At 52.6% G+C, this 22,096-nt stretch overlaps 1 protein-coding gene across 1 annotated transcript in view; it reads right to left on the reverse strand.

Annotated features, from left to right (window-relative positions):
- Positions 1–22,096, reverse strand: part of LOC119104742 (Ig-like and fibronectin type-III domain-containing protein 1) — a gene marked incomplete in the record, with an annotated part of 92,914 nt that overhangs the window by 26,973 nt on the left and 43,845 nt on the right. The window contains 4 exon segments of the mRNA XM_037228461.1: positions 5,273–5,383; positions 7,026–7,208; positions 8,259–8,489; positions 18,749–18,815. Coding sequence (XP_037084356.1) covers positions 5,273–5,383; positions 7,026–7,208; positions 8,259–8,489; positions 18,749–18,800 — 577 coding nt within the window.

Raw genomic sequence — 22,096 nt, forward strand, 5'->3', positions numbered from 1 at the left:
GAGTCAACAACGAAAGGAGGAAATAAAAGTCTGAATTGATGCCTGAGCAAACACCGCCGACTTTGGCCAAGCGAAGCGAGAGCCGTACTTAAAAGAGATACGAATTCGCAGCATTTACCGCTTGTTCGCCGATAAAGATTGAAGACGCGAAGGCGCGGAAAGAGACACTTGTGAAATCAAAAGCGGCAGACGCATCGGAGAGAAAAAGCTTCTCCATCGCCGTCCTTCGAGCGACGAGGAGAAAAGCTGGGTTTCTGCGAAATGCGCGTCCCTATGGTCCTATGAATTTCTTTGCTGAACACTGCCGAACATTTCTGAACATCATGAGCCGGATTTCATATCATTCCAAGGGCCTACACGTCCTCAACACGTTATGCAACGTAATCCCAGTATCCTATGAGGAAATCCACCAACACATCATCATGTTTTAGGTTCTACCAATCACAATGGTGCGTCAGGTCAGGCTCTTGTGGTCCACATCTGGCCATCTCGGAATCGGATTTCGGATCACCATTTCGGACCCGGGGGAAAAGGGAGGTCAGAAGACTAAGATTGGAAGTACTGCGGTCTTCCTGGGTAATCATTGCATCTGAGTCTTACTCCGCACCAGAGCACCCCGTTGGGATGTGTGAGGATGCTTGGGCGGCACTCCCGCTAGGGACACCGCAGGACTTCCAGGACTCCCAGGACTCCCAGGACTTTTTTAGGACTCCAATGACACCTAGAATACCCAGGATTCGCAGGGCTCCCGTGGAACTCGTAGGACTCCTGCAGGAATCCCAGGACTCACATGACTCCCGCAGAACTCCAATAACTTCCAGGACTCCCAGGACTCCCGCAGGACTCCCAGAACTTCCAGACTCCCGCAGGACTCCCACTAGGGCAGCTGTCCGGCCGACCCACGGTCAGATGCGTAACCAACAATCCCCTCAGGGCAGAAATATAATTTTTTACGAATCCCTGCGAATTCAGACCAATTACCCGCGCAATCAATCGCCGATGATCTTGTGCTCTCTTGGCTAAGAGGGTGAGGGGGGTAGACCTCCTTGGCCCTCCGCCTGACCACACCTCTGCCCATGGCTGACGGTAGCCAGGGGTACGTCACGGGTCACGGTCCCGCGTCACCGGCATGACATAATCCCGTTGACCCGGGACGCTTTGAGGTCGCCGTATGATGACGCATGTGAGGGGCAGGATAGATATAATTTGCAATGAACAGTTGAGATGTTTAAACGAACTAAATAAGTGATAATACGGCTAGGAACGGCAAACTGAATGAAGACACCAGCAACTGAGACAAAAGCGGGCGGCTCAGTTGTTGCACCTACCCATGGTTTGCGGACTGTGTCCAGCTCAAATATATTCGCGTCACTCGCGTTGCTAAAGCTTCACTCGTGACGCCGCGAGCTGCTGAGCTGCTAAGGAAAAGAGGAACCAGGGGTGGAGGGCATCAGACACAGGTGGATTGTTTTGGACGCTCCCCTCAAGACGACGCGAGTTGCACAAGAAAGGAGGAACACGGTGGGGTGGGGATGGGGGAGGGGCATCAAACACAGACGGGACTGCTTCGGACAAGTGTATTGCCACGGCAAATACCGTCGGGGTGCTCTGACGTCGGGTCGCTCTGACGTCGGGGTGCTCTAGGGCAGAGAGTTTTGGTTCGCTGCACGCCAAGGGAGCACTCGGCCGTGCATGCAGATGTCAGATCGGCTGGCAGCGATGAAACACGCCGTTCCGCTTTTGCGACAGTCTGACCAGCGCCAGCAGGGAGCTGCCACCGGGGCGCGTTCAGTTACATCGCACGCGATCGTTAAAACAAATGAAAAAAACAGATAAGACAGTAGTAACAGTCTTATTTTTCGGAGAGACGCCAGGAGAGCTGAGATATGAGTGCGTTGACATTCCGGTAACATGCCTCTATCGAAGCGAATAGCAGAAATCTTCTGCCGTTGGAAAGTGCGACGTGAAGTGCGAAAGAGCGAAGTGCTTTCGCACTTCTTCTGCTTTTCATTTCGATAAAAGCATGCCGCCGAACCATCAACGCATCTATATCTCCATTCTTCCGGTTTTCTCCGAGAAATAAGGCTATTTCTGCCGTCTCATCTATGTGCATAATGTTCCTCGCAAACGCAGTCTTACTTTACACTTACACAACTTAACTTACTTAACTTACTTACAACAAACTTACTTAAACAACTTAAGAAATGAGAAAACCAAGAATTCCACTCCCTATTCACTTTCAGAATCCGAGCAGGAGTCAACCATGCGGACGCACGGACGCCCGTTCGTCGATGTCTATATGGCCATGGCGTGGGAAGCCGCGGTCATGAGTGTTGGAACTTCCTCCATTAGTACCGGCACCAGCGATCACAAAGACGACGGCATCCGGAACTGGATCGCCGTGTTCACTTACGATGTTTTTGTCCGCAGCGTCAACCGCAGCGAAGCAATCACTGAGTTGATGCAGCTGGGTCTTAAAGTGAATTTCATCGCGTTGTAGCAGACGGGATTTGAATGGCTCGCATAGGCTCAAGCATGCGATACAAGGCCCGACTTGGTATTGGGGCAAGTGTCACAGCTGGTGTCCTGACACCTGTGTCACAGCCAGTGTCCTGGCAACGGTGTCACACATTGTGTCATGACACCTGTGTCACAGCTGGCGTCCTAACACTCGTGTCACCAGATCAGCCCACATGTGATGTACAAAGTAATCTGCAACTTATGAAAAGTTAGCTCTTGAAAGTTGGGAACTGAACAATTCGGCGCAGTCCCACTTAAGATATTATCGACGATGCAGCCAATGCGGCCATAACTTTCGCTATATTAGCCGACCGCCAAAACAACATCATCAAAAACTTACGGCACCCGCGGGACTCGAGCTCGGGACACAGGACCGCACCTTTCACGCGCTGCCAACTTCCTCCTCGCGTCCTTCTGTCACCGCACCAGCGTATGACCCCAGAGGGACACGAATGCGTACCCCCGAGGGACCTGGCGTTCGCGGGAGGTCCTCTCTGTTCGGTGCTCCCGCCCGCCTGTTTACTACCGCCGGCAGCCCGCCCCGCTAATTACTACCGCCCGTCCGCCTCTGTGACATCACTGTTTATAGACGCCCGACGGCGGAAAAGGGGGCGACTCGGTGCCGCCGCCGCCTGCGCCGGACGGTGGCGCGGCAGGGCGCGGAAGGTCAGAGGTCAGCGCTGCCCTCGGGCGGTGTCTCGTCGGCGCGAAGGTTAATCTCCGGCGGATGGCCGCGGCGCGTGACGGGGTACGTGTTCGTGATTATACGAGCTTGTGTCGGTGGCGCTCGCGACGAAGTCGGCGCGGGCGCTCCGCTTCGGCAGCGGCGCAGCTGCTATGAGCAGGAAAGGCGAGGCTGTTATTTTCCGTCCCTCTGAAAGGCATGCCATATCTACGGGTAAGGCCCCCAGTGGCTTGCCTTCGATCGTTCGCATTTCGCCGCGGGCCGCGGGCCCAACCCCATATGCACACTTTAATCCTGACTGTACCTCCGATGCGTAGCCAGCACCTTACTATTGGACGGTCAAGCTCAGGAACATAGAATCGCGCATCGCACAGGAGATCATCCATAAGTGACGTAACGGCGGATGGAGAGAGGTCCTGCCCGGCGCTTCGAAAATTGTGAGCGGAGGAGCTAATCCTCAGATGACGTGGCGTGGGAGGAAGACACAAAAATGACAGAACGCGTCACGTAATTCATGCACGGCCATCAGATCGGAAACCGGTCAGCGGCGTCGTGGACGGCGCGCTTCACCTACACCGCTAAGCACTCACGGCGAGCCTGAGCCGCCGAGAGCCTGATTGCTAATCGAAACAGGACTCCGCACCCAACGCGCAAAAACCGTCCGTGGATCAGCCGGGTAGGATTTGGCCTGTTCCGGTGGGTTGGATGGTATAACCTGCCATACCCCTCACCGAACTGTCCCACAAGGCGTCCTCCGGCGGCGTGGAATAAGCAGGCGTGCAAAGCAGTCTTCGGTGCGCCGCAAGTGGCGCACGCTGCTCCCAATTCGCAAAAATGACGTCACATGGCGTGTTTTGATCTCCGGCGGGCTCACCAACCGTATGTTGCTGCCAGGGCTTCTCCTGCGCGGATCGCCCAAACGACCTTCAGCCCGCATCCAAGTCGTGCGCCGCAGCCAAAAGTGTCAAGAAAATGTACGATGGAGCAGATCAGCTCAACTGAAGAGCACTAAAGCCGCGATCATTATGCATAAACCGGAAATTAATGGCCACGCCGCGGAGCAGCGTAATTTTCCGCGACACGTCCATCAACCCCACTGGACAAAGACCTCGGCTGGGAAGCGTTGCATCGATCTGGAAGCGCTAGAGCCATATTGGCAATCACGGCAGTGTTAAGGCGCTTCGTTAGGATGGGTCAACAGACGAGAACGAATTGTTTTAAATATTTAATTAGTTACCCCAGCGCTGCGGCTCAATGAACGATGAGAGGACATGAGCAACCCCGCAGTTTCACCGCCGCCCAAAGCCCACAGCAATGCCGAACCTCTTCTATCGTTGCAAACAAGGGAGCGCCAGAAAGTATGCGTTAAGCGCGAGGTCAATAACCTTCACCGAAAGCTCGCGGACTGACAGGTGTTGACATTGACAGGTACATGTTTACCTCCCATGAAGCGAAAATAAAAATCCATACGTCGTGCGACTGTTCAGCAGCCAACATTACCTGGACTTCCCTCCGCCCGCCAGCGGTCAACATGCACACTGCACCTGACCTGCATCATTTGACAGCAGAGCAATACCCACCCATGCAGTGTGTCCCTATCACAACTACACAATGTAGACAAACTGGCCAAATGCAACGGCAAGTGCTTTTGCTCGCTGCTTAGCTTGCTATTAGCACTATCGACGAACAAATACATAAATAAACACACACACACACACACACACACACACACACACACACACACACACACACACACACACACACACACACACACACACACACACACACACACACACACACACACACACACACACACACATATATATATATATATATATATATATATATATATATATATATATATATATATGTTTATATCGGCATCGGTATCGGTATCGGTGTCGGTATCGATACCGGTACTAATATATTGATCGGTATCAGTGCGTGTGCCTCCCACATGGCCGTGGTTCTCAGCCGCGGGCAAATGCTCGCCCGTGTAATCTCCGCTATAGCATGCGAGACGGTCTGGGATGCCGACCCGCACCACCGCACGCGATTGGTGCTCACCTGTGAGCTTGTGGTAAGAGCGGGAGACCGGTGAGGTGTTCACCTCGCAGATGTACATGCCGCTGTCCTCGACGGTCGTGTTCATGATGGCCAGCACGAACACGTCTCCGCCTGGTGGTAGGAATCAATCGTAGGTCACGCGCTGGGGATAGAAATTATGAACACGTCGCAGGCTGGTAATGGAAACTTGCAACGAGTCCTCGCCTGGTGGTAAGGCCACGTAAATAGCCAAAAGCTGGGAATTTCAGTTGCCTGGTTGCAATACTTAGAAAAGCCTCTCCATGTGGTACAATGAAAGGAAACGCAGAGGCACTCGGTGGCGGGGGAAAATGTGAAACCTCAAGACTTTCCCAATACATGTTACAACCCTCTGCTGTCCGGTGAAGGCGTTGGTTGTTTCGAAAATATTCCACTGTTTCTGCAGGCAGAAAACCAGAACGTTCATTCACGCGCACCTAAGAGCACAATATTGCAATTCAAAAGCCTGTAGTGACAACACTACGCCAAAAAATGGACTAACGATACCAGATGCACGAGGGCCATATTGAAGCTTACATACTGAAAAAAGCATAAAGTGTAAAATTACTGGGTTAAATTGTACAAATAGAAAACCCTCGCTTAGCAACATTGATTATCTGGAATAAGAGCGATACCATACCTCATGAATTTTCATGACTGAAAGAGGCCTCTGCAGGCACTGATCCAAGACATTACATTCAAGTATCAGGAGCCTCGTCAAAGCCAGATAAATTAGACTGCCGCTCCTCTGACGACCAGCTGTTCATTAACGCCCTGATGATGAGCTATTTCAACTTTTCGGCACCACTTATGCTGAAGCCTGTGAGGGACCGTTCGTTTCTGCCCGATGAAGCGGAATGATATGAACACCAAACACACCCTTATATGGACCATGAACCATACCACCATAGTTTATCTTTGCACAGGGGCCACACACAAAACAAAGTGACAACCATTCCGCAATAAATCACCGTCACCGCGCTAGCTAAGGAGCACAGTCATCGCGTTAGAGAAAAGGCATGCACCGCGAAAAGAAGCCCACAAACTGGCAACTAGGCGCACACAGTGACCGAGGACTTACATCACACCCGACGCCACGTCACACCACGGCCCAGTGTTATCGGCAACAACGCCAAACCACCACCGCGGCAAGCGTCGCAGCTGCAGCCAGCATCAGTTCGCGATCGCATCGACCGCCTCGACAGCTGCGGCGCGCAGCGGCCGCCTCGACAGCCACAGCGCCCAGTGATTGCCTCGACAACCGCGGCACGCGGCGGCCGCCTCGACAACCGCGGCACGCGGCGACCGCCTCGATAACCACAGCACGCGGCGACCGCACAGACAACCACAGGCACGCGGCGACCGCATAGACAACCGCGGCACACTGCGACAACCGCGGCACACCGCGACAACCGCGGCACACCGCGACCGCCTCGACAACCGCGGCACGCGGAGGCAGCCTCGACAACCGCGGCGCACCGCGACTGCCTCGACATCTGCGGCACGCGGTGGCCGCCTCGACAGCCGCGGCACGCCGTGGCCGCCTCGGCAACCGCAGCACGCTTCACGTGGCGACCGCCTTGACAACTGCGGCACGCGAGCCTCAGCTGCGGGAGCACGGAACCGGCAGGGAACGTTAGAGCAGCCGGGGAAGGGGGTGAAAAAGGGGAGGCCAGGCGCCGTGTACAAGAGACCACCACCAAGCACCAGCTGAAATATCAGTGACGTCACTTACCGGCGACGTGGTCGGATTTCATGTTCCGCGCTAAAAACGAAGGGCCAGGTGAGTTGATGCTCAAACTCCAAACGAAACCAACTACAGGTGACGTGCAAAACTCAGGGGCCATGAAGTTCCAAAAGCACGCTTGCAACATTGTCCAATGACATGAAAAAAGAAAACAGAATCGAATCACGGAAGCCCAACCACAGCATCATTAGCGAAATAGCGATCAGCTTTGTAAGAACGCTGACACCAAACTGCCAGGTACATTGCCCCCACTGAAGAAACGTGCATCAACACAATGATGTGAAGGTCTTACCTACGGGTAACACCTGCGACAATCCTACCTTTCAACGGTCGGGGTTCCAGCAATTATTATGTTAACACACAATGTCAATACGATTGTCATATATTTGTTATATACATGTCATGCAACGTGTTATCTAATTGTAATGTTGCGGTCATAATTAGAGCATGGGGAGATCATGTATCGCAAAAAGGACGCCAAACTTTTCAGAAGTGTTTGTCATATAGCCCATAAAATATTTACATCGAAAGCCCTGCTATGGATACATGTCACGAATGATATTTGCACTGATCATCTTATTCCAGCAAAGACCAAGATTCCTCCAAATGAAAACTTTGCCGACCTTTCGTGGCTTATGAAAAACCGATCTAAAGCTCCATCCATAGCCAGCAAAATAAAACTGTTTTTCTGGATCAAAGCGTTGCAATACGCCGCTAATTCAAGCATTACGCGGAATGGGAACGTTGGAAGACCCGGCACGAAACGCCCATTCCCTTCGCCCAACACCCACTTTATGTCGTACGCGAATCGCCGCGCCACCCTCTCCACACCACTGCTGCACTTTTTATGACAATCGGATCTTAAACATCCCATCACAACGCTGTGCAATGCTGCACACCGTGCACACTGACAAGTTGACACAGGCGCAGCACTCACGCCTGGGCGTAAGCGGTGCCGGTCGCGTGCAACCTCGACTCTCACCCCCACTCACCGTCATCAGCTGCCACTACCACTGACGCATGCTCCACCGAGCCCCGCCCCCACTTACCTTCATCAGCTGCCACTACCACTGACGCATGCCCCACCGAGCCCTGCCCCCACTCACCGTCATCAGCTGTCACTACCACTGACGCATGCCCCACCGAGCCCCGCCCGCACTCACCTGTCATCAGCTGTCACTGCCGCTGACGCATGCCCCACTGAGCCCCTCCACCACTCACCGTCATCATGCAGCACCATGACCCTGGGGTCGTCGATGACCCGGTAGTCTCCGACGGTGAGCACGCCCAGCGCCTCTCCACCACCCCCTGCGGCGGTGTCTGCCTCCGGCAGGTCCCGCCGCCAAAGGAGGGTGTGATTGGCCAGGTTGTGGACCACGCAGGTGAGCAGCGCGTCCCGACCGGCCTTCACGATCAGCGGGCGACGCAGGCTCAGGCTTAGGTCAGGCGCCTCTGAAAGAGAGGTCAGACGGGGTCAGGTCAGGCGTCTCTGGAACGGCATTAAACAGGGTCAGGCCAGACGCCTCTGAAAACTAAATCAAGTAAGGTCAGGCCAGAGGCCTCGGGAAACGAAGCCAAGTAAGGTCGGGTAAGACAACTCTAGAAACGAGGTCAAACGAGGTCATGTCGAGCGCCTCCAAAATCGCTACAGGGCAGGTCCGGCGCCTCTCAAAACGACCGGAAGGCAGGCCAGGCGCACTTGCACTTGCAAGCGGTTTGGACAAGTCATGCGAGGTCAGACGTGTCTCAAAACGGCAAGGTCAGGTCAGGCACAGCTGGAAATTGCCAAAGGCTTGGTCGGATCATGCGCATCTGGAAACAGTTACAGGTAAGATCTCTTCATGGTATCAGGTCAGAGCCTGAATTGGGACGAGCCAAGCGACCCCGTAAAAGGTCGCACAAGGTCGCAGAAGCTCAGGAAACACTAGAATGGGCGGTGCTCACGTCGGGTACCTCTGCACGTCAGGCGAGGTGCGGGCAGACGTACCAGAATGCCCTCAGAGGTCAGGTCAGGTCAGATCAGAAGGAAATTATGAGAGATTTGGTCAGGTCAGTCCACCAGAATACCCTCAGAGGTCAGGTCAGGTCGCATCACCAAAATACCCCTAGAGGTCAGGTCAGGTCATATCACCAGCATACCCTCAGAGGTCAGGTCAGGTCATACCACCAGAATACCCTCAGAGGTCAGGTCAGGTCAGTTCACCAGAATACTCTCAGAGGTCAGGTCAGGTCAGTCCACCAGAATGCCCTCAGAGGTCAGGTCATGCAGGATTCGATTGAATTCGGCCGAACAGACCGAAATATTGGCCAATGCACGCATACCACCACAGCCTCTCCGGCGCGTGGTCCAAAAATAGGTCATTTAAGACATAACAGCACCCCACTTATTCCAAATCGGTCGCCTTCGGCACAGTCGGAAAATGATTGGCTGGCTCCCTTTTTATTTCAATCGGCCTGCAGCCTTCTCCAAGTTAGATAACTATTTCTCGATTTATGGTCGCTTCTCGAGTAATCCAGAATGGATCACTGGTTCTCTCCTTCATTTCAGTCACAATGCTCGTCTTTAATAGAGGCAATGGGCCAAGAATATCTGTGCCATTAGTCACGAAAGTTCAAGAGGATGTGAATGCATAAAGACTCAGAACAATGAAGCAAAAAGGCGGACAAATTACTCTGGTCCCTTAATGACCGCTCCTAGGAGTCATTGTTTGCCGTCTCCATGCCGACATCAGCATAAGTAAAGGCCATCAGTCTCCCGAGTGCAGGCTTGTGTGTCACCTAATCTGGTTATAGTTTGTTTTGCTCCACCGCTGCAGGAGGCTTCAACGCCGTATTTGTTTTTGTTTTCTACGCGGTAGAAATTGCAGACTGGGACACCGGCCCTACCACGCGCGTCTTGGGACATACTTCTGGTTACGTCCGCGTAACGTGTGGTGGTTTTGTAGGTTTAAAATCATTTTAATGTCCCATGCGGGAACAATTTACCAATATTAATGCAAGGTGTCCGAATCGGCCGAAAAACGTTCTGGACACCGAGTCAGGCAAATGTTTAATTGCTTTGAGATCTGTCAGCTCACATCAGGTCAGTTCAGATCAGGTCTAGTCACATAAGGTCTGGTCAGGTCAGGTCTGTTCAGATCGGGTCTGCTCAGATCAGGTCTGCTCGGTTCAGGTCTGTTAACAACAGGTCTGGTCAGATCAGGTACGGTCATAACAGGCTAGATGAAGTCATGGCACCCACAACAGCTCACATCTGGCCGTACAATGTCACATAAAATCCTGCTTGCTTACATCAGGCCAGATCAGGTCACTTAACGTTAACTCAGATCGGCTCAGATCGAATCACGACCGGTCAACGCAGAATCTGGTCAGGTCAAGTCGGGTCAGGTCAGGTCAGGTCAGGTCAGGTCGTGCCGTGTCGGGTCGGGTTGGGTCAGGTCAGGTCGGGTCGGGTCGGGTCGGGTCGGGTCGGGTCAGCTCAGGAAGCACCATGTATATTCAGGACCTGAGCCATGTCGGGACACAGCATACGAATGTCGCCATAGTCCGCTGTGGCGTATCAGCGCTGGCGAGATGCCCATTGGTTGTGAAATCAAGCGGCTGACAAGTGCACCAGTAAGAGCATGGGCACACCCAACTTCGTTAGATCAATATGCTCTCATGTATGACAAAGGGGTGCACTTTGTGTAAATGCACTGGCTCGGTGGTCATAACTTTGACGCAGTTGATGGGCCCGAATGCACCAGCACCGGTGATCACCAGCACCACCCTCCCTGGTGTTCTGCGCGACGCTGCATCAGTATATCACCAACACCAAATTCCCTGGTGGCGTTGGTGACATGGCATCCCCACTCTTCAGCTAAACCAGCGGCGAACCCCGTAAAAACCAACAGCCCGAAGCATAATGGGCCATGGAATTCCTTGTCGGCAGCTGCAGCTAGTATCCATAGCCGAATAATGACAATACAAATCACCAAGACTGTGGTTTAGTTCGGGATTTATGATCTACATGCCCGAAACGACACTCGGTTTTGTATCGACGGGCAATTTCGGAGCGGTTCCAGCGAAAGACAAACTGCTCATTCTTTCCTCTTTTCAGCAAGCTCTCGCCATCAAAACCGAGTAGTCAGCTATTCCTTAATCATTCGAATGCACTGGTGGGGTGGAAGCACTAAACGCCGACGGTTTTTCGCGACATTCGAGGCTTCGAGACTGTACTTCAGTCCCACCACAGTCACCGAAACCAGACGCCACATTATTGACGCGGCATCGTCCAGACGCATCCATCACTTTTGCCACATCCGCCCGTTTCGTGGAGATAAATACGCAATGCATAATGCGAGCGTCTACCTCAAGCGGTCCCGAGGGTGCCGTTCCCGAGACACCCACCACCGCGGGGTGGCAACAAGCCGGCCCACCACGAGACACCAGCACCAACCCCGCAACTCCCGCTGATCCCTTATCCCGTTTCACGCAGCTTAAATTCACGCCGAAAAGAGCGCAGGTCGGATTAGTCGAATCGATAGTTCTAATTTGCCAAAGAGGGCGGCCGCCCCACGCAGGCCATCGTGAGTCTGGCTTTCCAGCTCACTCCATTCCAATGCAGGACACGTGACCTGCAGTCCGTGGAGGTGTTTGGCGTCACTTCCGCGTCGGACGCTCCCCCCCCCCCCCCTCCCCCCTCCCGGCAGTCAGCCGGTGCTCCGTGCTCGCTCGAGAGGCTCCAGAATGGGCGGTTTACTTCAGCTACGGCTTTCATTGGGCGGAAATGGATGCCAACTGAGCCGAAAACATTACGGCTGAAGACAATTGGAAATATATACACTGAAAGACACGTTGCAAACACGCACTTAACATTTCATGGCATCTACAGTCTTTTGCTAAAAGAAAAAACACCACACATGTGAAGCTACGGACAAAAATTACGGAAAAACTGTGTAGATATCGCACGTAGCAAACGGGAGAGCCTTTCACGAATGAACGCATAGCCGCTCATATAATTCAATCATTGGACATTACAAATAAAAGCTCCAATCAGTCAGAAATAAGCCAAAATTATTCGCCTGGAACTCTGCGGACACCGTAATTGGCCGACTAGGTCCCATGACTCATTTACCGGTAGCGCGAATGATGAACGCGTTTGGTTTCCCGCGCTCATCCTGCTCACATTACCACTAACGTCCCTGACGGCGTGATTCAGGTAGCTGCGAGTTTGGTAACACCAGTTTGGTGACACCAGTTTGGTAACACCAGTTTGGTAACACCACGCAGGCTCGTGAGGCGAGGCAACACCGCCTTTAGGAATTCATTATGAGTGCTTGAAAATGTAAGTGGAGGGAGCAACAGGTCTCAGATACGCCGAGCTTGATATTCTGACCGCGGCATCGAAGCTAGGGTTCGTTCATTAAGTGACCGGGCAATCTTGCCACAGTCACAAAGCGGAGCATGTTCCGTGGTTTTGTCCTCCGCGTGCAGGTAATCGAGCGCCTGCGCGCGGAAATACCTTGCCAGGAAATACCGCGGCTTTAGTGGGATTATAGGGACGCCTGGCAAACGACTGCTTAGTCGAACGGTGCGGCAGGACAAGCTGGCAGGTCTAAGGCGTGCACTTTTATGTCACCTAAAGAAAAATTTGCAAATAAATTAATCGGAACAAAACAACGAAATAGTGCAGTGAAGTCGTACTGTAACATGTGCAAAGATAATGCGGTGATAACAAAATTAATCCAATGATGTAAAGACGGCTTTGCACTTTCGAGGTGCGCCAACAGGTACCTCATTCTCATCGTACCGCCACTCTGGTGAACGGCGTACGTACAGGTGGGGATGTGGCAAAACCGACGCAAGAATCGCAGAGCGTCTCTTGAAGAAAAAGGATAGCAATACCATTTGCATTCAATGTCTACGCAGGTGATACCCGAGCTGAAAGTCTTCGGGGAAAGGATACCTATAAGAAGAGTTTTGGTATAATGCATAGGCCCAAACGAGCGCTGGAAGAATTCCCTACCGAGCGCAGGACAGTGGGAGGGGTGGGCGAGAGGCACGACCCAAACGTTCTAAGAAAACGGCTCGCCACAAAACCAGATATTTCTCGGAAACATGCACAATACATGCAGAAAGATCTGCTGGAGGTTTACCTGCGCACCGTGACCCTCCTTGCGTGTGTCCCTCCGCTTTGATTGGGACCCAAAACCGTACCGACTGTCCTGAGCTTAGAAATACACCGTAGCCCCGCTCAAGGCTGTAGCACCAATTCCACACATCATCACATGTTCCCACCCGCCGCACCAGCACCGCCTACGGCAGCGGTCGAACCCCGGACCCACCCACCGCCATCGGCGCATTTCTCGCGTGTCTGCTGCTTCGTAAAGCGCCTCGGACGTTCGATGTCTGACCCCTGATTGGCTGGCCGGCTACGCTGCCCATGACCTGTGACCTCCGCCACGTTGCCAGGGCAACGAGACGGAACGCGTCGAGAGCTACCTCACTGGCGCGCTCGTGAGAACAATGCAGTGTACAGAGCGAAAATTTGATTGGCTTGTTGCCGACAGGCTGAACCAATTAGGCGCTTCAATTTCGCTTGAGCACGTGACTAATGATGCCACAGCTCCCACCAACCCGGCAAGATTTAAACGGCTCAGTGTTCAACACTCCTTACTAGCCAGTGATTACTTGGCCGCCTTTTTCGTTCAAAACCATTGACGATGTAAGACGTGCTTCCATCTAGGCCTAGTCAAAATCTTCGACAAAGGAGGGTTTAAGACGATGGGTCAACCGTCGGGTCATGAACGTTTTCTAAGATATCCACGTTCCGGAAGTGTTCACCCACCGCAAGCATCACCAAATACGATGAGGTCTGTGGATTGTTTACTGAACTAAAACCTTTTGCTGTGAACACTACGGCTAAGAGACGAGGGCCTGCGAATTATGCACTTCCACCTATCTTCGCGCCTGCGCGGACTGGGGGCTTGGGCCAGCCGGGTTCTTGGACGCTCCAGCCTGCATGCAAACACGACAGACTCGTAACTGGCAGCAAACAATGACTCCGCTCGAAACACCGCCGATCGCTCACCCTTCCGCCGCATGGCACCACCAACAGGTCCCGAACCCGGCGTCAGGCCGTGACCCCGAACATCAACCGCGCCGCTGTCGCAGCTCTCGCCCTCGGTCGTTGACCGGCCGGCGGCGCGCGGTCGGCCGCGTGACCTTGAGACGGCGGCCAACGGAACGGCCGCTTCCTGCCCGACCGCCCGATCAGCTGAGCCGTGGCAGGAGCCCGCGGCAGCCGCCGCCGCAGACTCGGCTTGACGGCGGAGGGGCAGGGGGAGGGCACCAAGGTAGGCGAGCTGGGCAGCGGTAGAGTCGTCGTCGTCGTTCATCCGAAGTACCAGCAAAACAAGCACCAGGGCAAAGGGGGGGGGGGAGGGGTAATGACGGCAAATCGCGTGGTATGAGTGACATCTTTTATTATTTTCTCTGTGATGCAGTTCATGGTGCGCGAGTACTCACAAAGTCACGCAGTACGTGCGCTTAGTGGTACGCGATTGTAATTTCTTGCAAGCGTGCACTTTCCCACGTGACTTACTTTTACTTGATCCATCTGCCATGCGCACGGGCACGCCAGTGTAACGTGGATTGTTATCTTACGGATGCCTCAGAACCGGCGCGGGGTTTGTGGCGAATTTAGCGCGGAAAGAGGATCAACTAACCGCAAGGGTTTCTCACGAATTTACCCCGATTTTTGCCGCGATACGCTGCTACCTAAACATCGCCCTTCCTGCTGGAGCACCTCGTGAGGATGTTTTTCCGGTGAGTAGCCTGGGTGGCGGGATTTATTCTCACGACTGGCTTCCGTTATGGAAAGCTGGGAGCCATGAAGAGTCACCGAGTGCCGAAGACTAACAACGAAGATGTGTGGAAAAAGCATGCGTCGTGACAACCATGTGCGAGATCGCTCAAGGGGCAGTTCACGGGCATGACGGAGATTGGTGTGGTGGATGTAAGCAGGAAAGGCCTCCAGCTCCTGGTTTTGGGACGTTCGGACTGTGGTGGGCTCAGAATTCTTATCCTACGTCATCGAAGTTCAATATGCTAGGAGTTACTAGTTAAACGACGTTGCAGAGCAAACGTCGGTAGTGTAAGTCAATGTAACCAAGACAATGACCAATACAACCAATGCTCGCTCTATAACGTCGTTTAACCAGAGCCTCTCGCTATGCTGAAGATCGCCAACTCAGCATGACAACCCCGAAGAAAACAGTTGATGCGATACAGCATAAGCTGTTATTCACTCGCTGATGCGTGCACGTGACGTAAGGGTGACCTTTTGAGCACAACCTCTGATTCAAGTACGACTCTCCAAACGTTACTCCCAGACTGAACGTATGCTCGCCATTACCTGGTGTGTGGATAGAAGGCGAATTCCCATCTCACGCGTTAAGAAGAAGAGCAACCCTCCAATCGGAGAAGACTCATTTTCAGACTGATTCTCGGACGGTCAGCTGGATTTTTGAAGACCTTCTGGATGGTCGTTGGCGGTGTGTCGTGAAGAGTGGTAGACAAGAGATAAGAACAAGAAATCAGCAGATGTTTCGGTCATGATCTATCTTCTGTGCTGTCACTGACGACGTTGCGATCTTTTGGTCATACTCCCCCGTTAGTGCCGCCAGGGTGCTTAGGAAACGCTTGCTGATTCCTCTCCTCAAAAAGCTTCCCATCACGCTTTATCGCTACAGGCCAACAACCATCCAGTTAACTCAGTGTCAATATGCCACAATGGCAATCGTCAATTGCAAAACTAGCACGACTTCAAAAGAAGATGTTGCAGTCAATGTGCTTGTCGTATGCAGCCATGTTTCTCCAGATATGCTTACGAGTTTTTCCTGGTTTACAAGGTTTTACAAGGAGTTTTACCGGGTTTCATGTATTGCTATTGACACGACGATTGTCTGCACCATGTTTTCTACGCAGCAAACGTTTTGGGACTCTAGAGCCGGCCCAGCAGTTGAAAGCATAGGCGCAGTTTCGCAAAATGAGTTGGAGATGGGGGGGGGAGGGGGGGAGGGGGGGGCTGAGGAGTGAAAAATGATCCAATCCATCTCCAAATACGCCAACATACGGGCTTCTCTCCGAATTTGTCCTACTTTGCGGCCCAAGTGGGGGAGGCGGTGGCGGTGGGGAGTGGAGGGGGGAGGGGTGGAGCTTGACAGCAGAGGGCTCTAACAGGCTCAAATAACCCATGTAGTTGACACGCCCTTAAGTCCAATAACTAGCTAACTAATTAGAGCGCGTCTACAAGCCCCACAGAGCCACGAATCCTCGCACAACTTCGACTCCTCCTCCTCCTCGGCTCCTCCGACTCCTCCCGTGCGACGGAGGGACGCGGTGGGTCGTCCGCTGCCTTAGGCACCCCTCCACTTTCTATGAGTGTTGGAACAGAGACAGCCTGATTTTGGGTCATTGCCAGCTGTGCGTAACCCGCTCGAAGGCTTCGCTCTAACACTCTCTATTTGCGGGGCTCCAAGGCCTGTCTGTCCTCGGCTTATTAGAGCTTAACTGATCAGTGTATTGTCCGTGACCAACTGTGAAATGGCATGACGTCGCAGAATTGTGTCGCCAACGCGCTGCCAGTGCTGTCGCCATACCCTGTTCGTTCTGGAGTCTGTATGGATTTCACGGTTTTTTGGTTTTCATCCGAATCTGACAGTTTATTGAACTCGTCGCTAGAAAACATGTGATGAGAACGCTCCGGCAGCGGTGTTCTCATCAGCTTACCGAAGAGGCTCATTACCGCTCACGCAAATCTGAATGCACTGCAGTGCTACCAACTAAAACAAATGCATTCGCAACTTAACGATATCGCTAGTGGTGCGGCGCCCTGCATCGCTAGAGCGCTGCAGGGCGCCGCTGCATCACCAAAACACACCTTCCCCACCTACCACCAGGATCGATCGGACCGGTCGCGCGACCCTGCCCCCCCCCCCCCTTCCCCTCCCCATCCCGCGTTCGAACGACGCCGATAAAAGAGCGCCACGGACGGCAACGTCAACGAGGCCCTAGCCCCGATGGGCGCGCCTATTGGGCGCACGTGACCCGGGCTCGCCCCAACTGGATAGAATCGCGGGGTCGATGGCCCGGACGGGGCGCAGCATAACCTGGCTGCCACGGGACGGCGCAGCGACGGCGCAGGGATCTGGTCTTCGTCGCTGGCGGCTAGGGACGGGTTTGGCGGGGATAGGTGTTGAGAAGCCGTGAAATCTTTGGGAGCGATGCTGGGAGACGGGATTAAACTTTAAACGGATAAGACATGCGAGTTGGAGTTCAAAAGAGATGAGATCTGCCGTCAAAAGTTGTCTAATTGTGGTTGTGCTAGAGCAAGAAAAACATTCGAAATTCCGAGGGAGAAAAATCGGAAAATGAGTCACCGGCATTTGTTTGGTCTGTATTCGGCTAGCACGTCATAAACCACACACTTTCATGCCGAACGTGCCATGACGACATTCTTGCTTAATTAAGATAGAGCCCTGCTAAGCCCCGAAAACTTTTGTTCCATTTAATCTTTGACAATCAGCTCCGTGACTATACAATGCAATACCGCTCTTCCTAACCTAGAACCGGTATAAACAATCCACGCAAACAACATCTGGCAGATTCCTCCGCAACGCACACTTCCAGGACGTTCCAAATGGCCGCCATCCGCAGCATCACTCAAGCCGTGCTACTATTTATAACACGCGGAGAACGGTCTAAAGCGGCCAGGGTGGCTGCAGCATTACGTTGACCCTCCATCTTCTGCCAACGCTGCTAAATCGGAAACATCCGTTCCGCCAGTAGAGCGTGACGCCGCTGTCCTGCCCGCCCGGCTCCGTGTCTCGCCATCGGCGAAAGGGCCGCGGACAGGGTTGAGGACTCAGCTACGCGGGATTTACGAAGGTTCGAATAATTCCATTCTTGCGAGTCCTCAAATCGTGAAAAGAGGACTGTAATCGTGAAAATCGGGATTTGAATCTAAAGTCGCTGTCGTATCCTGAAAAAACATGATTTGAATGTGCAAATAAAATGCGTTGCCACGTGCCTGGGCTCAACTCTTCCTCAGTAGGACTGGACAAAGCACTTATTTGTCGCTGCTGCGCTGGAAAAGTCGTACGTCCTGCGTTTTATTGCACCGCATTAGTTATCGCCGAACCCCACCGCTGTGGTGACCGATTTTGCCCTTTCACCACCATGCTCCACTGGTTTTCTATGGGACCGGAACCAAAGCAGCATTTTAACCGCTAAAAAATCAGGGAAAGATTACGGGCGCCACGGATTACTGCCGGGGAACGGGTAAACAGAATTTTAGTCGGCCTCATGCGATAAATCTACCTGCCCAGTCTCAGGGCGGCCCGAACAAGGCGGCCTGCCGTGCGTTAATGAGCAAATAAGCTTGGTTGCTCAGACTGATTTTATATGTTGAGAACATCGATCACCACAGTGTCAATATAATAATGCAGAACAGTAACCCAGACACCACTGAAACTGATTTTACAAATGAGAGCTAAACGGTGCTCAGGCATAGAGATTTTGATGCAAAGATTAAACTTTATTCGATCTATTCGAATTTCGAATTCGACTGCCAAACAAGTCCCCCCACCACATAATTTACACCCAAAACTGTGCACATCCTCAGCCGTAGCTGCACAACCCAACGAATTTACCCGATCCGCACTCACCTGTTGCCATGGCAACGGTCGTCAACAGTAGCAGGGCAACGGTCGTCGCCATGTTGGTCAGACACCGCTGAAAGAGGGAGAGAACAGTTCAACAGCGTATCAACGCAGACGTGACTTTCGGCATCGCAACAGGTGAAGCTGTCGGAAGATTTTGGCGAGGGGGGCAGGCGTCAACACGTTAACGGTACGGCGGACAGGGTCCGTAGAAAACATGCATCACTTTGGATCCAGAAGTACGGGTTCCGTCCCTTCCGCGGGGAGCTTTCATTCAATACGGATGGCGATGCTGATAGTCCTAGCAGCCAAATATGTCAAACGCCACACACAAAAATATTGATTACGTTCCGGCGCGCCTAAGTTTTACATGAATTACAGCAATGGCGGGAGATGTTTCCGTTCCTGGTCGCAAGAGCTTGGAATCATTTGATCAATTCAATTTAGAATTCAAAATCAAATCATTCAATAGAATCATTCCATCAATCAGTCATTGCTTCAGTCCTGTCTCCTTTTGCAAAACATGAGGCTGGCATACACCGCACATATGTGGTAAAGCTGCGAAAGTGCGCCCGCCCCATATAGCAATCAGCTGCTGGGATGAGAAGGGTGGGGCTGGCACTTGTTAGGTCTGGCAAAACGTGACAAAGCGCCTCCGGCGTTGCGTGGAAAAATATAGAAACTGCTAGAACGTTGAAATCAACAAACAATTACCTCAACAGGCCAATTTAACAATTGTGCATCTGTTTTTATAACACTCGCACACGCACACACACACACCCAGAGTGGAAAATCTGTTGGCGCCCCAAGCTCTCTTTACTATGTTTTCGAATTGAGGCATTAGTATATAACATATAATCTATGAAATGCATAGTAAATATATGCCAATATAGCAATCACATATATATATATATATATATATATATATATATATATATATATATTATCTCTCTCTCTCTCTCTCTCTCTCTTTCGATCTCTCTCTCTCCCTCGGTATTATATCTAAATGTATGTTTATATAAGTATATGTCTTCGCAAATAGATATCACTAGTTTAACTTGACTACATCGTCATCCAATACTTCCCCACTAACCCCACGGCTCTCACAAACTCCGGCAAACAATAAAGCGTGACTAAAGGACCTCCCTCCCCTCCAATATTTCAACGGATCCACCGCCAATTCTCGCGCCCGGGATTCTTCGGTCGCCAAACCATTGCCAGCACCGCTCTGTCGCTCAGGAGCAGCGCCGTGTTTGCGGCACTGGCACTGGCACTGGCACTGTCGGTGGCCGCGTGGGACCGTGCAACAGACACACACGGCCACATCCATTTCAATTTTGCCGGAAGCGGGCCGCGATGAGGCGCATATGGAAACCCGAGAGACCGGCCGAACGCAGCCGCGGCCGTCGGCCCAGACGAACGGGCTCATTTCTCGACGATTTGTTTACACAGCAGATCCGACCGAGAAGAAACAGCGGGGAAAAACGCCAAGACAAACGGGCCGGTTGAGTGTCGGGGGCAGGTTCGGCTACGGGCAAATGCGCCGCAAATCGGGGAGCGTGCGTCAGCGCGAAGGGTTTCCGAAAACGCGCTTATTTTAGCGACGGGACACGTCCGGGTTGTGAGCGCTTGTCGCTGTAATTGCTTGGCGGCACCGCACATCAGTCTGCTCCAAGAACCGACTCGAGAAAAACGTACGGGCAGAGTTTTCAAGACGCGCAGTAATGGCGAACTTTTAATGAATCTTGGCATTTCGCCAGGTTTTGTTCCGACTGGACTGCTTTCATTCGTCCCCCAGAACTTCTACCTTGCTCACAACAAAATCTGCGTAGCAACTCGCAGCCCAGCCCGTCGTTATGCATCTCATGCATACCCAGCAGCCTTAAATCAGATTACTTCAAAGCCGTGTCGACGAATACATTCATCCGGAACAAACAACAGCAATGTTTACCTGAGCACATCACCAGCATCAAAAGAACGGGAGCGGGTCCTTTGACTCCTCCTGCACCTCAACATTCCAGTTCCCTGAGACCTGAGGTCACCACGTCGTGCCAAATCCACCTCCGTCTCCACGGGTGGATGACTGAAAAGATCTCGCGCTCCCTTCGCCCCAATTTGCATCAACCGCTCGATATCAGGCTAAAATTACCTCCGTTACCAAAAAACGCCTAAAAATCTCATGATCTTCCATGCTTCTGAAGATATCTGGTTGCCAGTTACTCCCAATCTCAAGAATCCACCAGAAATCTCAATGATTTCTGAGGCCGGCACATACCACCAGCGCAACCAAACCGAGATCCTAGCCCCTGCACAGCAAACAAAGCAGCGACCGACAGCATCGCCCAAATCGTCCCTTCCTGAGCCGGCAACACGAGTCCGCAAAGTCGAGCCCAATAAACTCCAGCGCGTGCACCGACAACAGTGCGGGGAGAGGGGGGGGGGGGGGCGTCAGCCACACCGTACCCACGAAGGCGACCCACTTCTAGCGCCGAAATTCAATAATCCAAGAGCTGAGCGCACGAACGCGGGGACCCAAGCGGCGTTAGATACTGGTTTGTTGTTGACAAGCGGTGGTTTCGGCGGGAAAACAGTCGCAGGTGGCGCCAGTCACGCAGCATCTGAGCATATTTCCGGCCAAAATGGCGCGCAGGCGGCGTGGCGAGGTGGGTCCAGCGCTTATTTCTGTGGCGCGTGCAGGCGCGTTTGTGGTGTGTTCGCAGCCAGCGCATGTAGTATACGTACGCGTGCAAACGTTTGTCGCGCGACGCGAATGCATTTTGGGGCAGCGCGACGTGGATAATGTCTCCCGACATGTGTCAGTTTTGAATAACTTTGCGCCCGGCCGAATGGTGGCAAAGCAGCGACTTATGGTAAAGTTTGACTGCTCACTTTAAGTACGACAGGCCATGCCCACTGGCCATTAAAACTTAAGCTTCTTTTAACAACTTGGCCCACCCACATGGTCTAAAACCACCGGTGATAAAATTAGCTAACCTTGGCCATATCATTACTCAAAAGACTGCTGTAAAATCAGAACGCTGCCGACGGAACCATTGTGCGGGCTATCACCTTCGTCTGCTGTGTTAGTCACACAGCGTTTCGGCCAGCTAACTCTCCCGCCGTCGTCAGGTACTGTGGACTTTTGAGGAGGACTGGATGATGCTTGTCTATCAGTCATGTATGCGCACCAATCCGAATTCACTGCATGGAATTGCTGGGATTCGAGCCAGGGTCTTCTTGATTGCGAGTCCAGCGCTTTATAAGCTCGGGTTGCGGCGCATACGTGGCTGATAGGCAAGCACCATCCAGTCTTTCTCAGGAGTCCAAACAGCTGCCAACGACTAGAGAGTAAAC

The sequence above is a fragment of the Pollicipes pollicipes genome, unplaced genomic scaffold (genome assembly GCF_011947565.3).
Source record: "Pollicipes pollicipes isolate AB1234 unplaced genomic scaffold, Ppol_2.1 Scaffold_6052;HRSCAF=7182_pilon_pilon_pilon, whole genome shotgun sequence".
Lineage (NCBI taxonomy): Eukaryota > Metazoa > Arthropoda > Thecostraca > Pollicipedomorpha > Pollicipedidae > Pollicipes > Pollicipes pollicipes.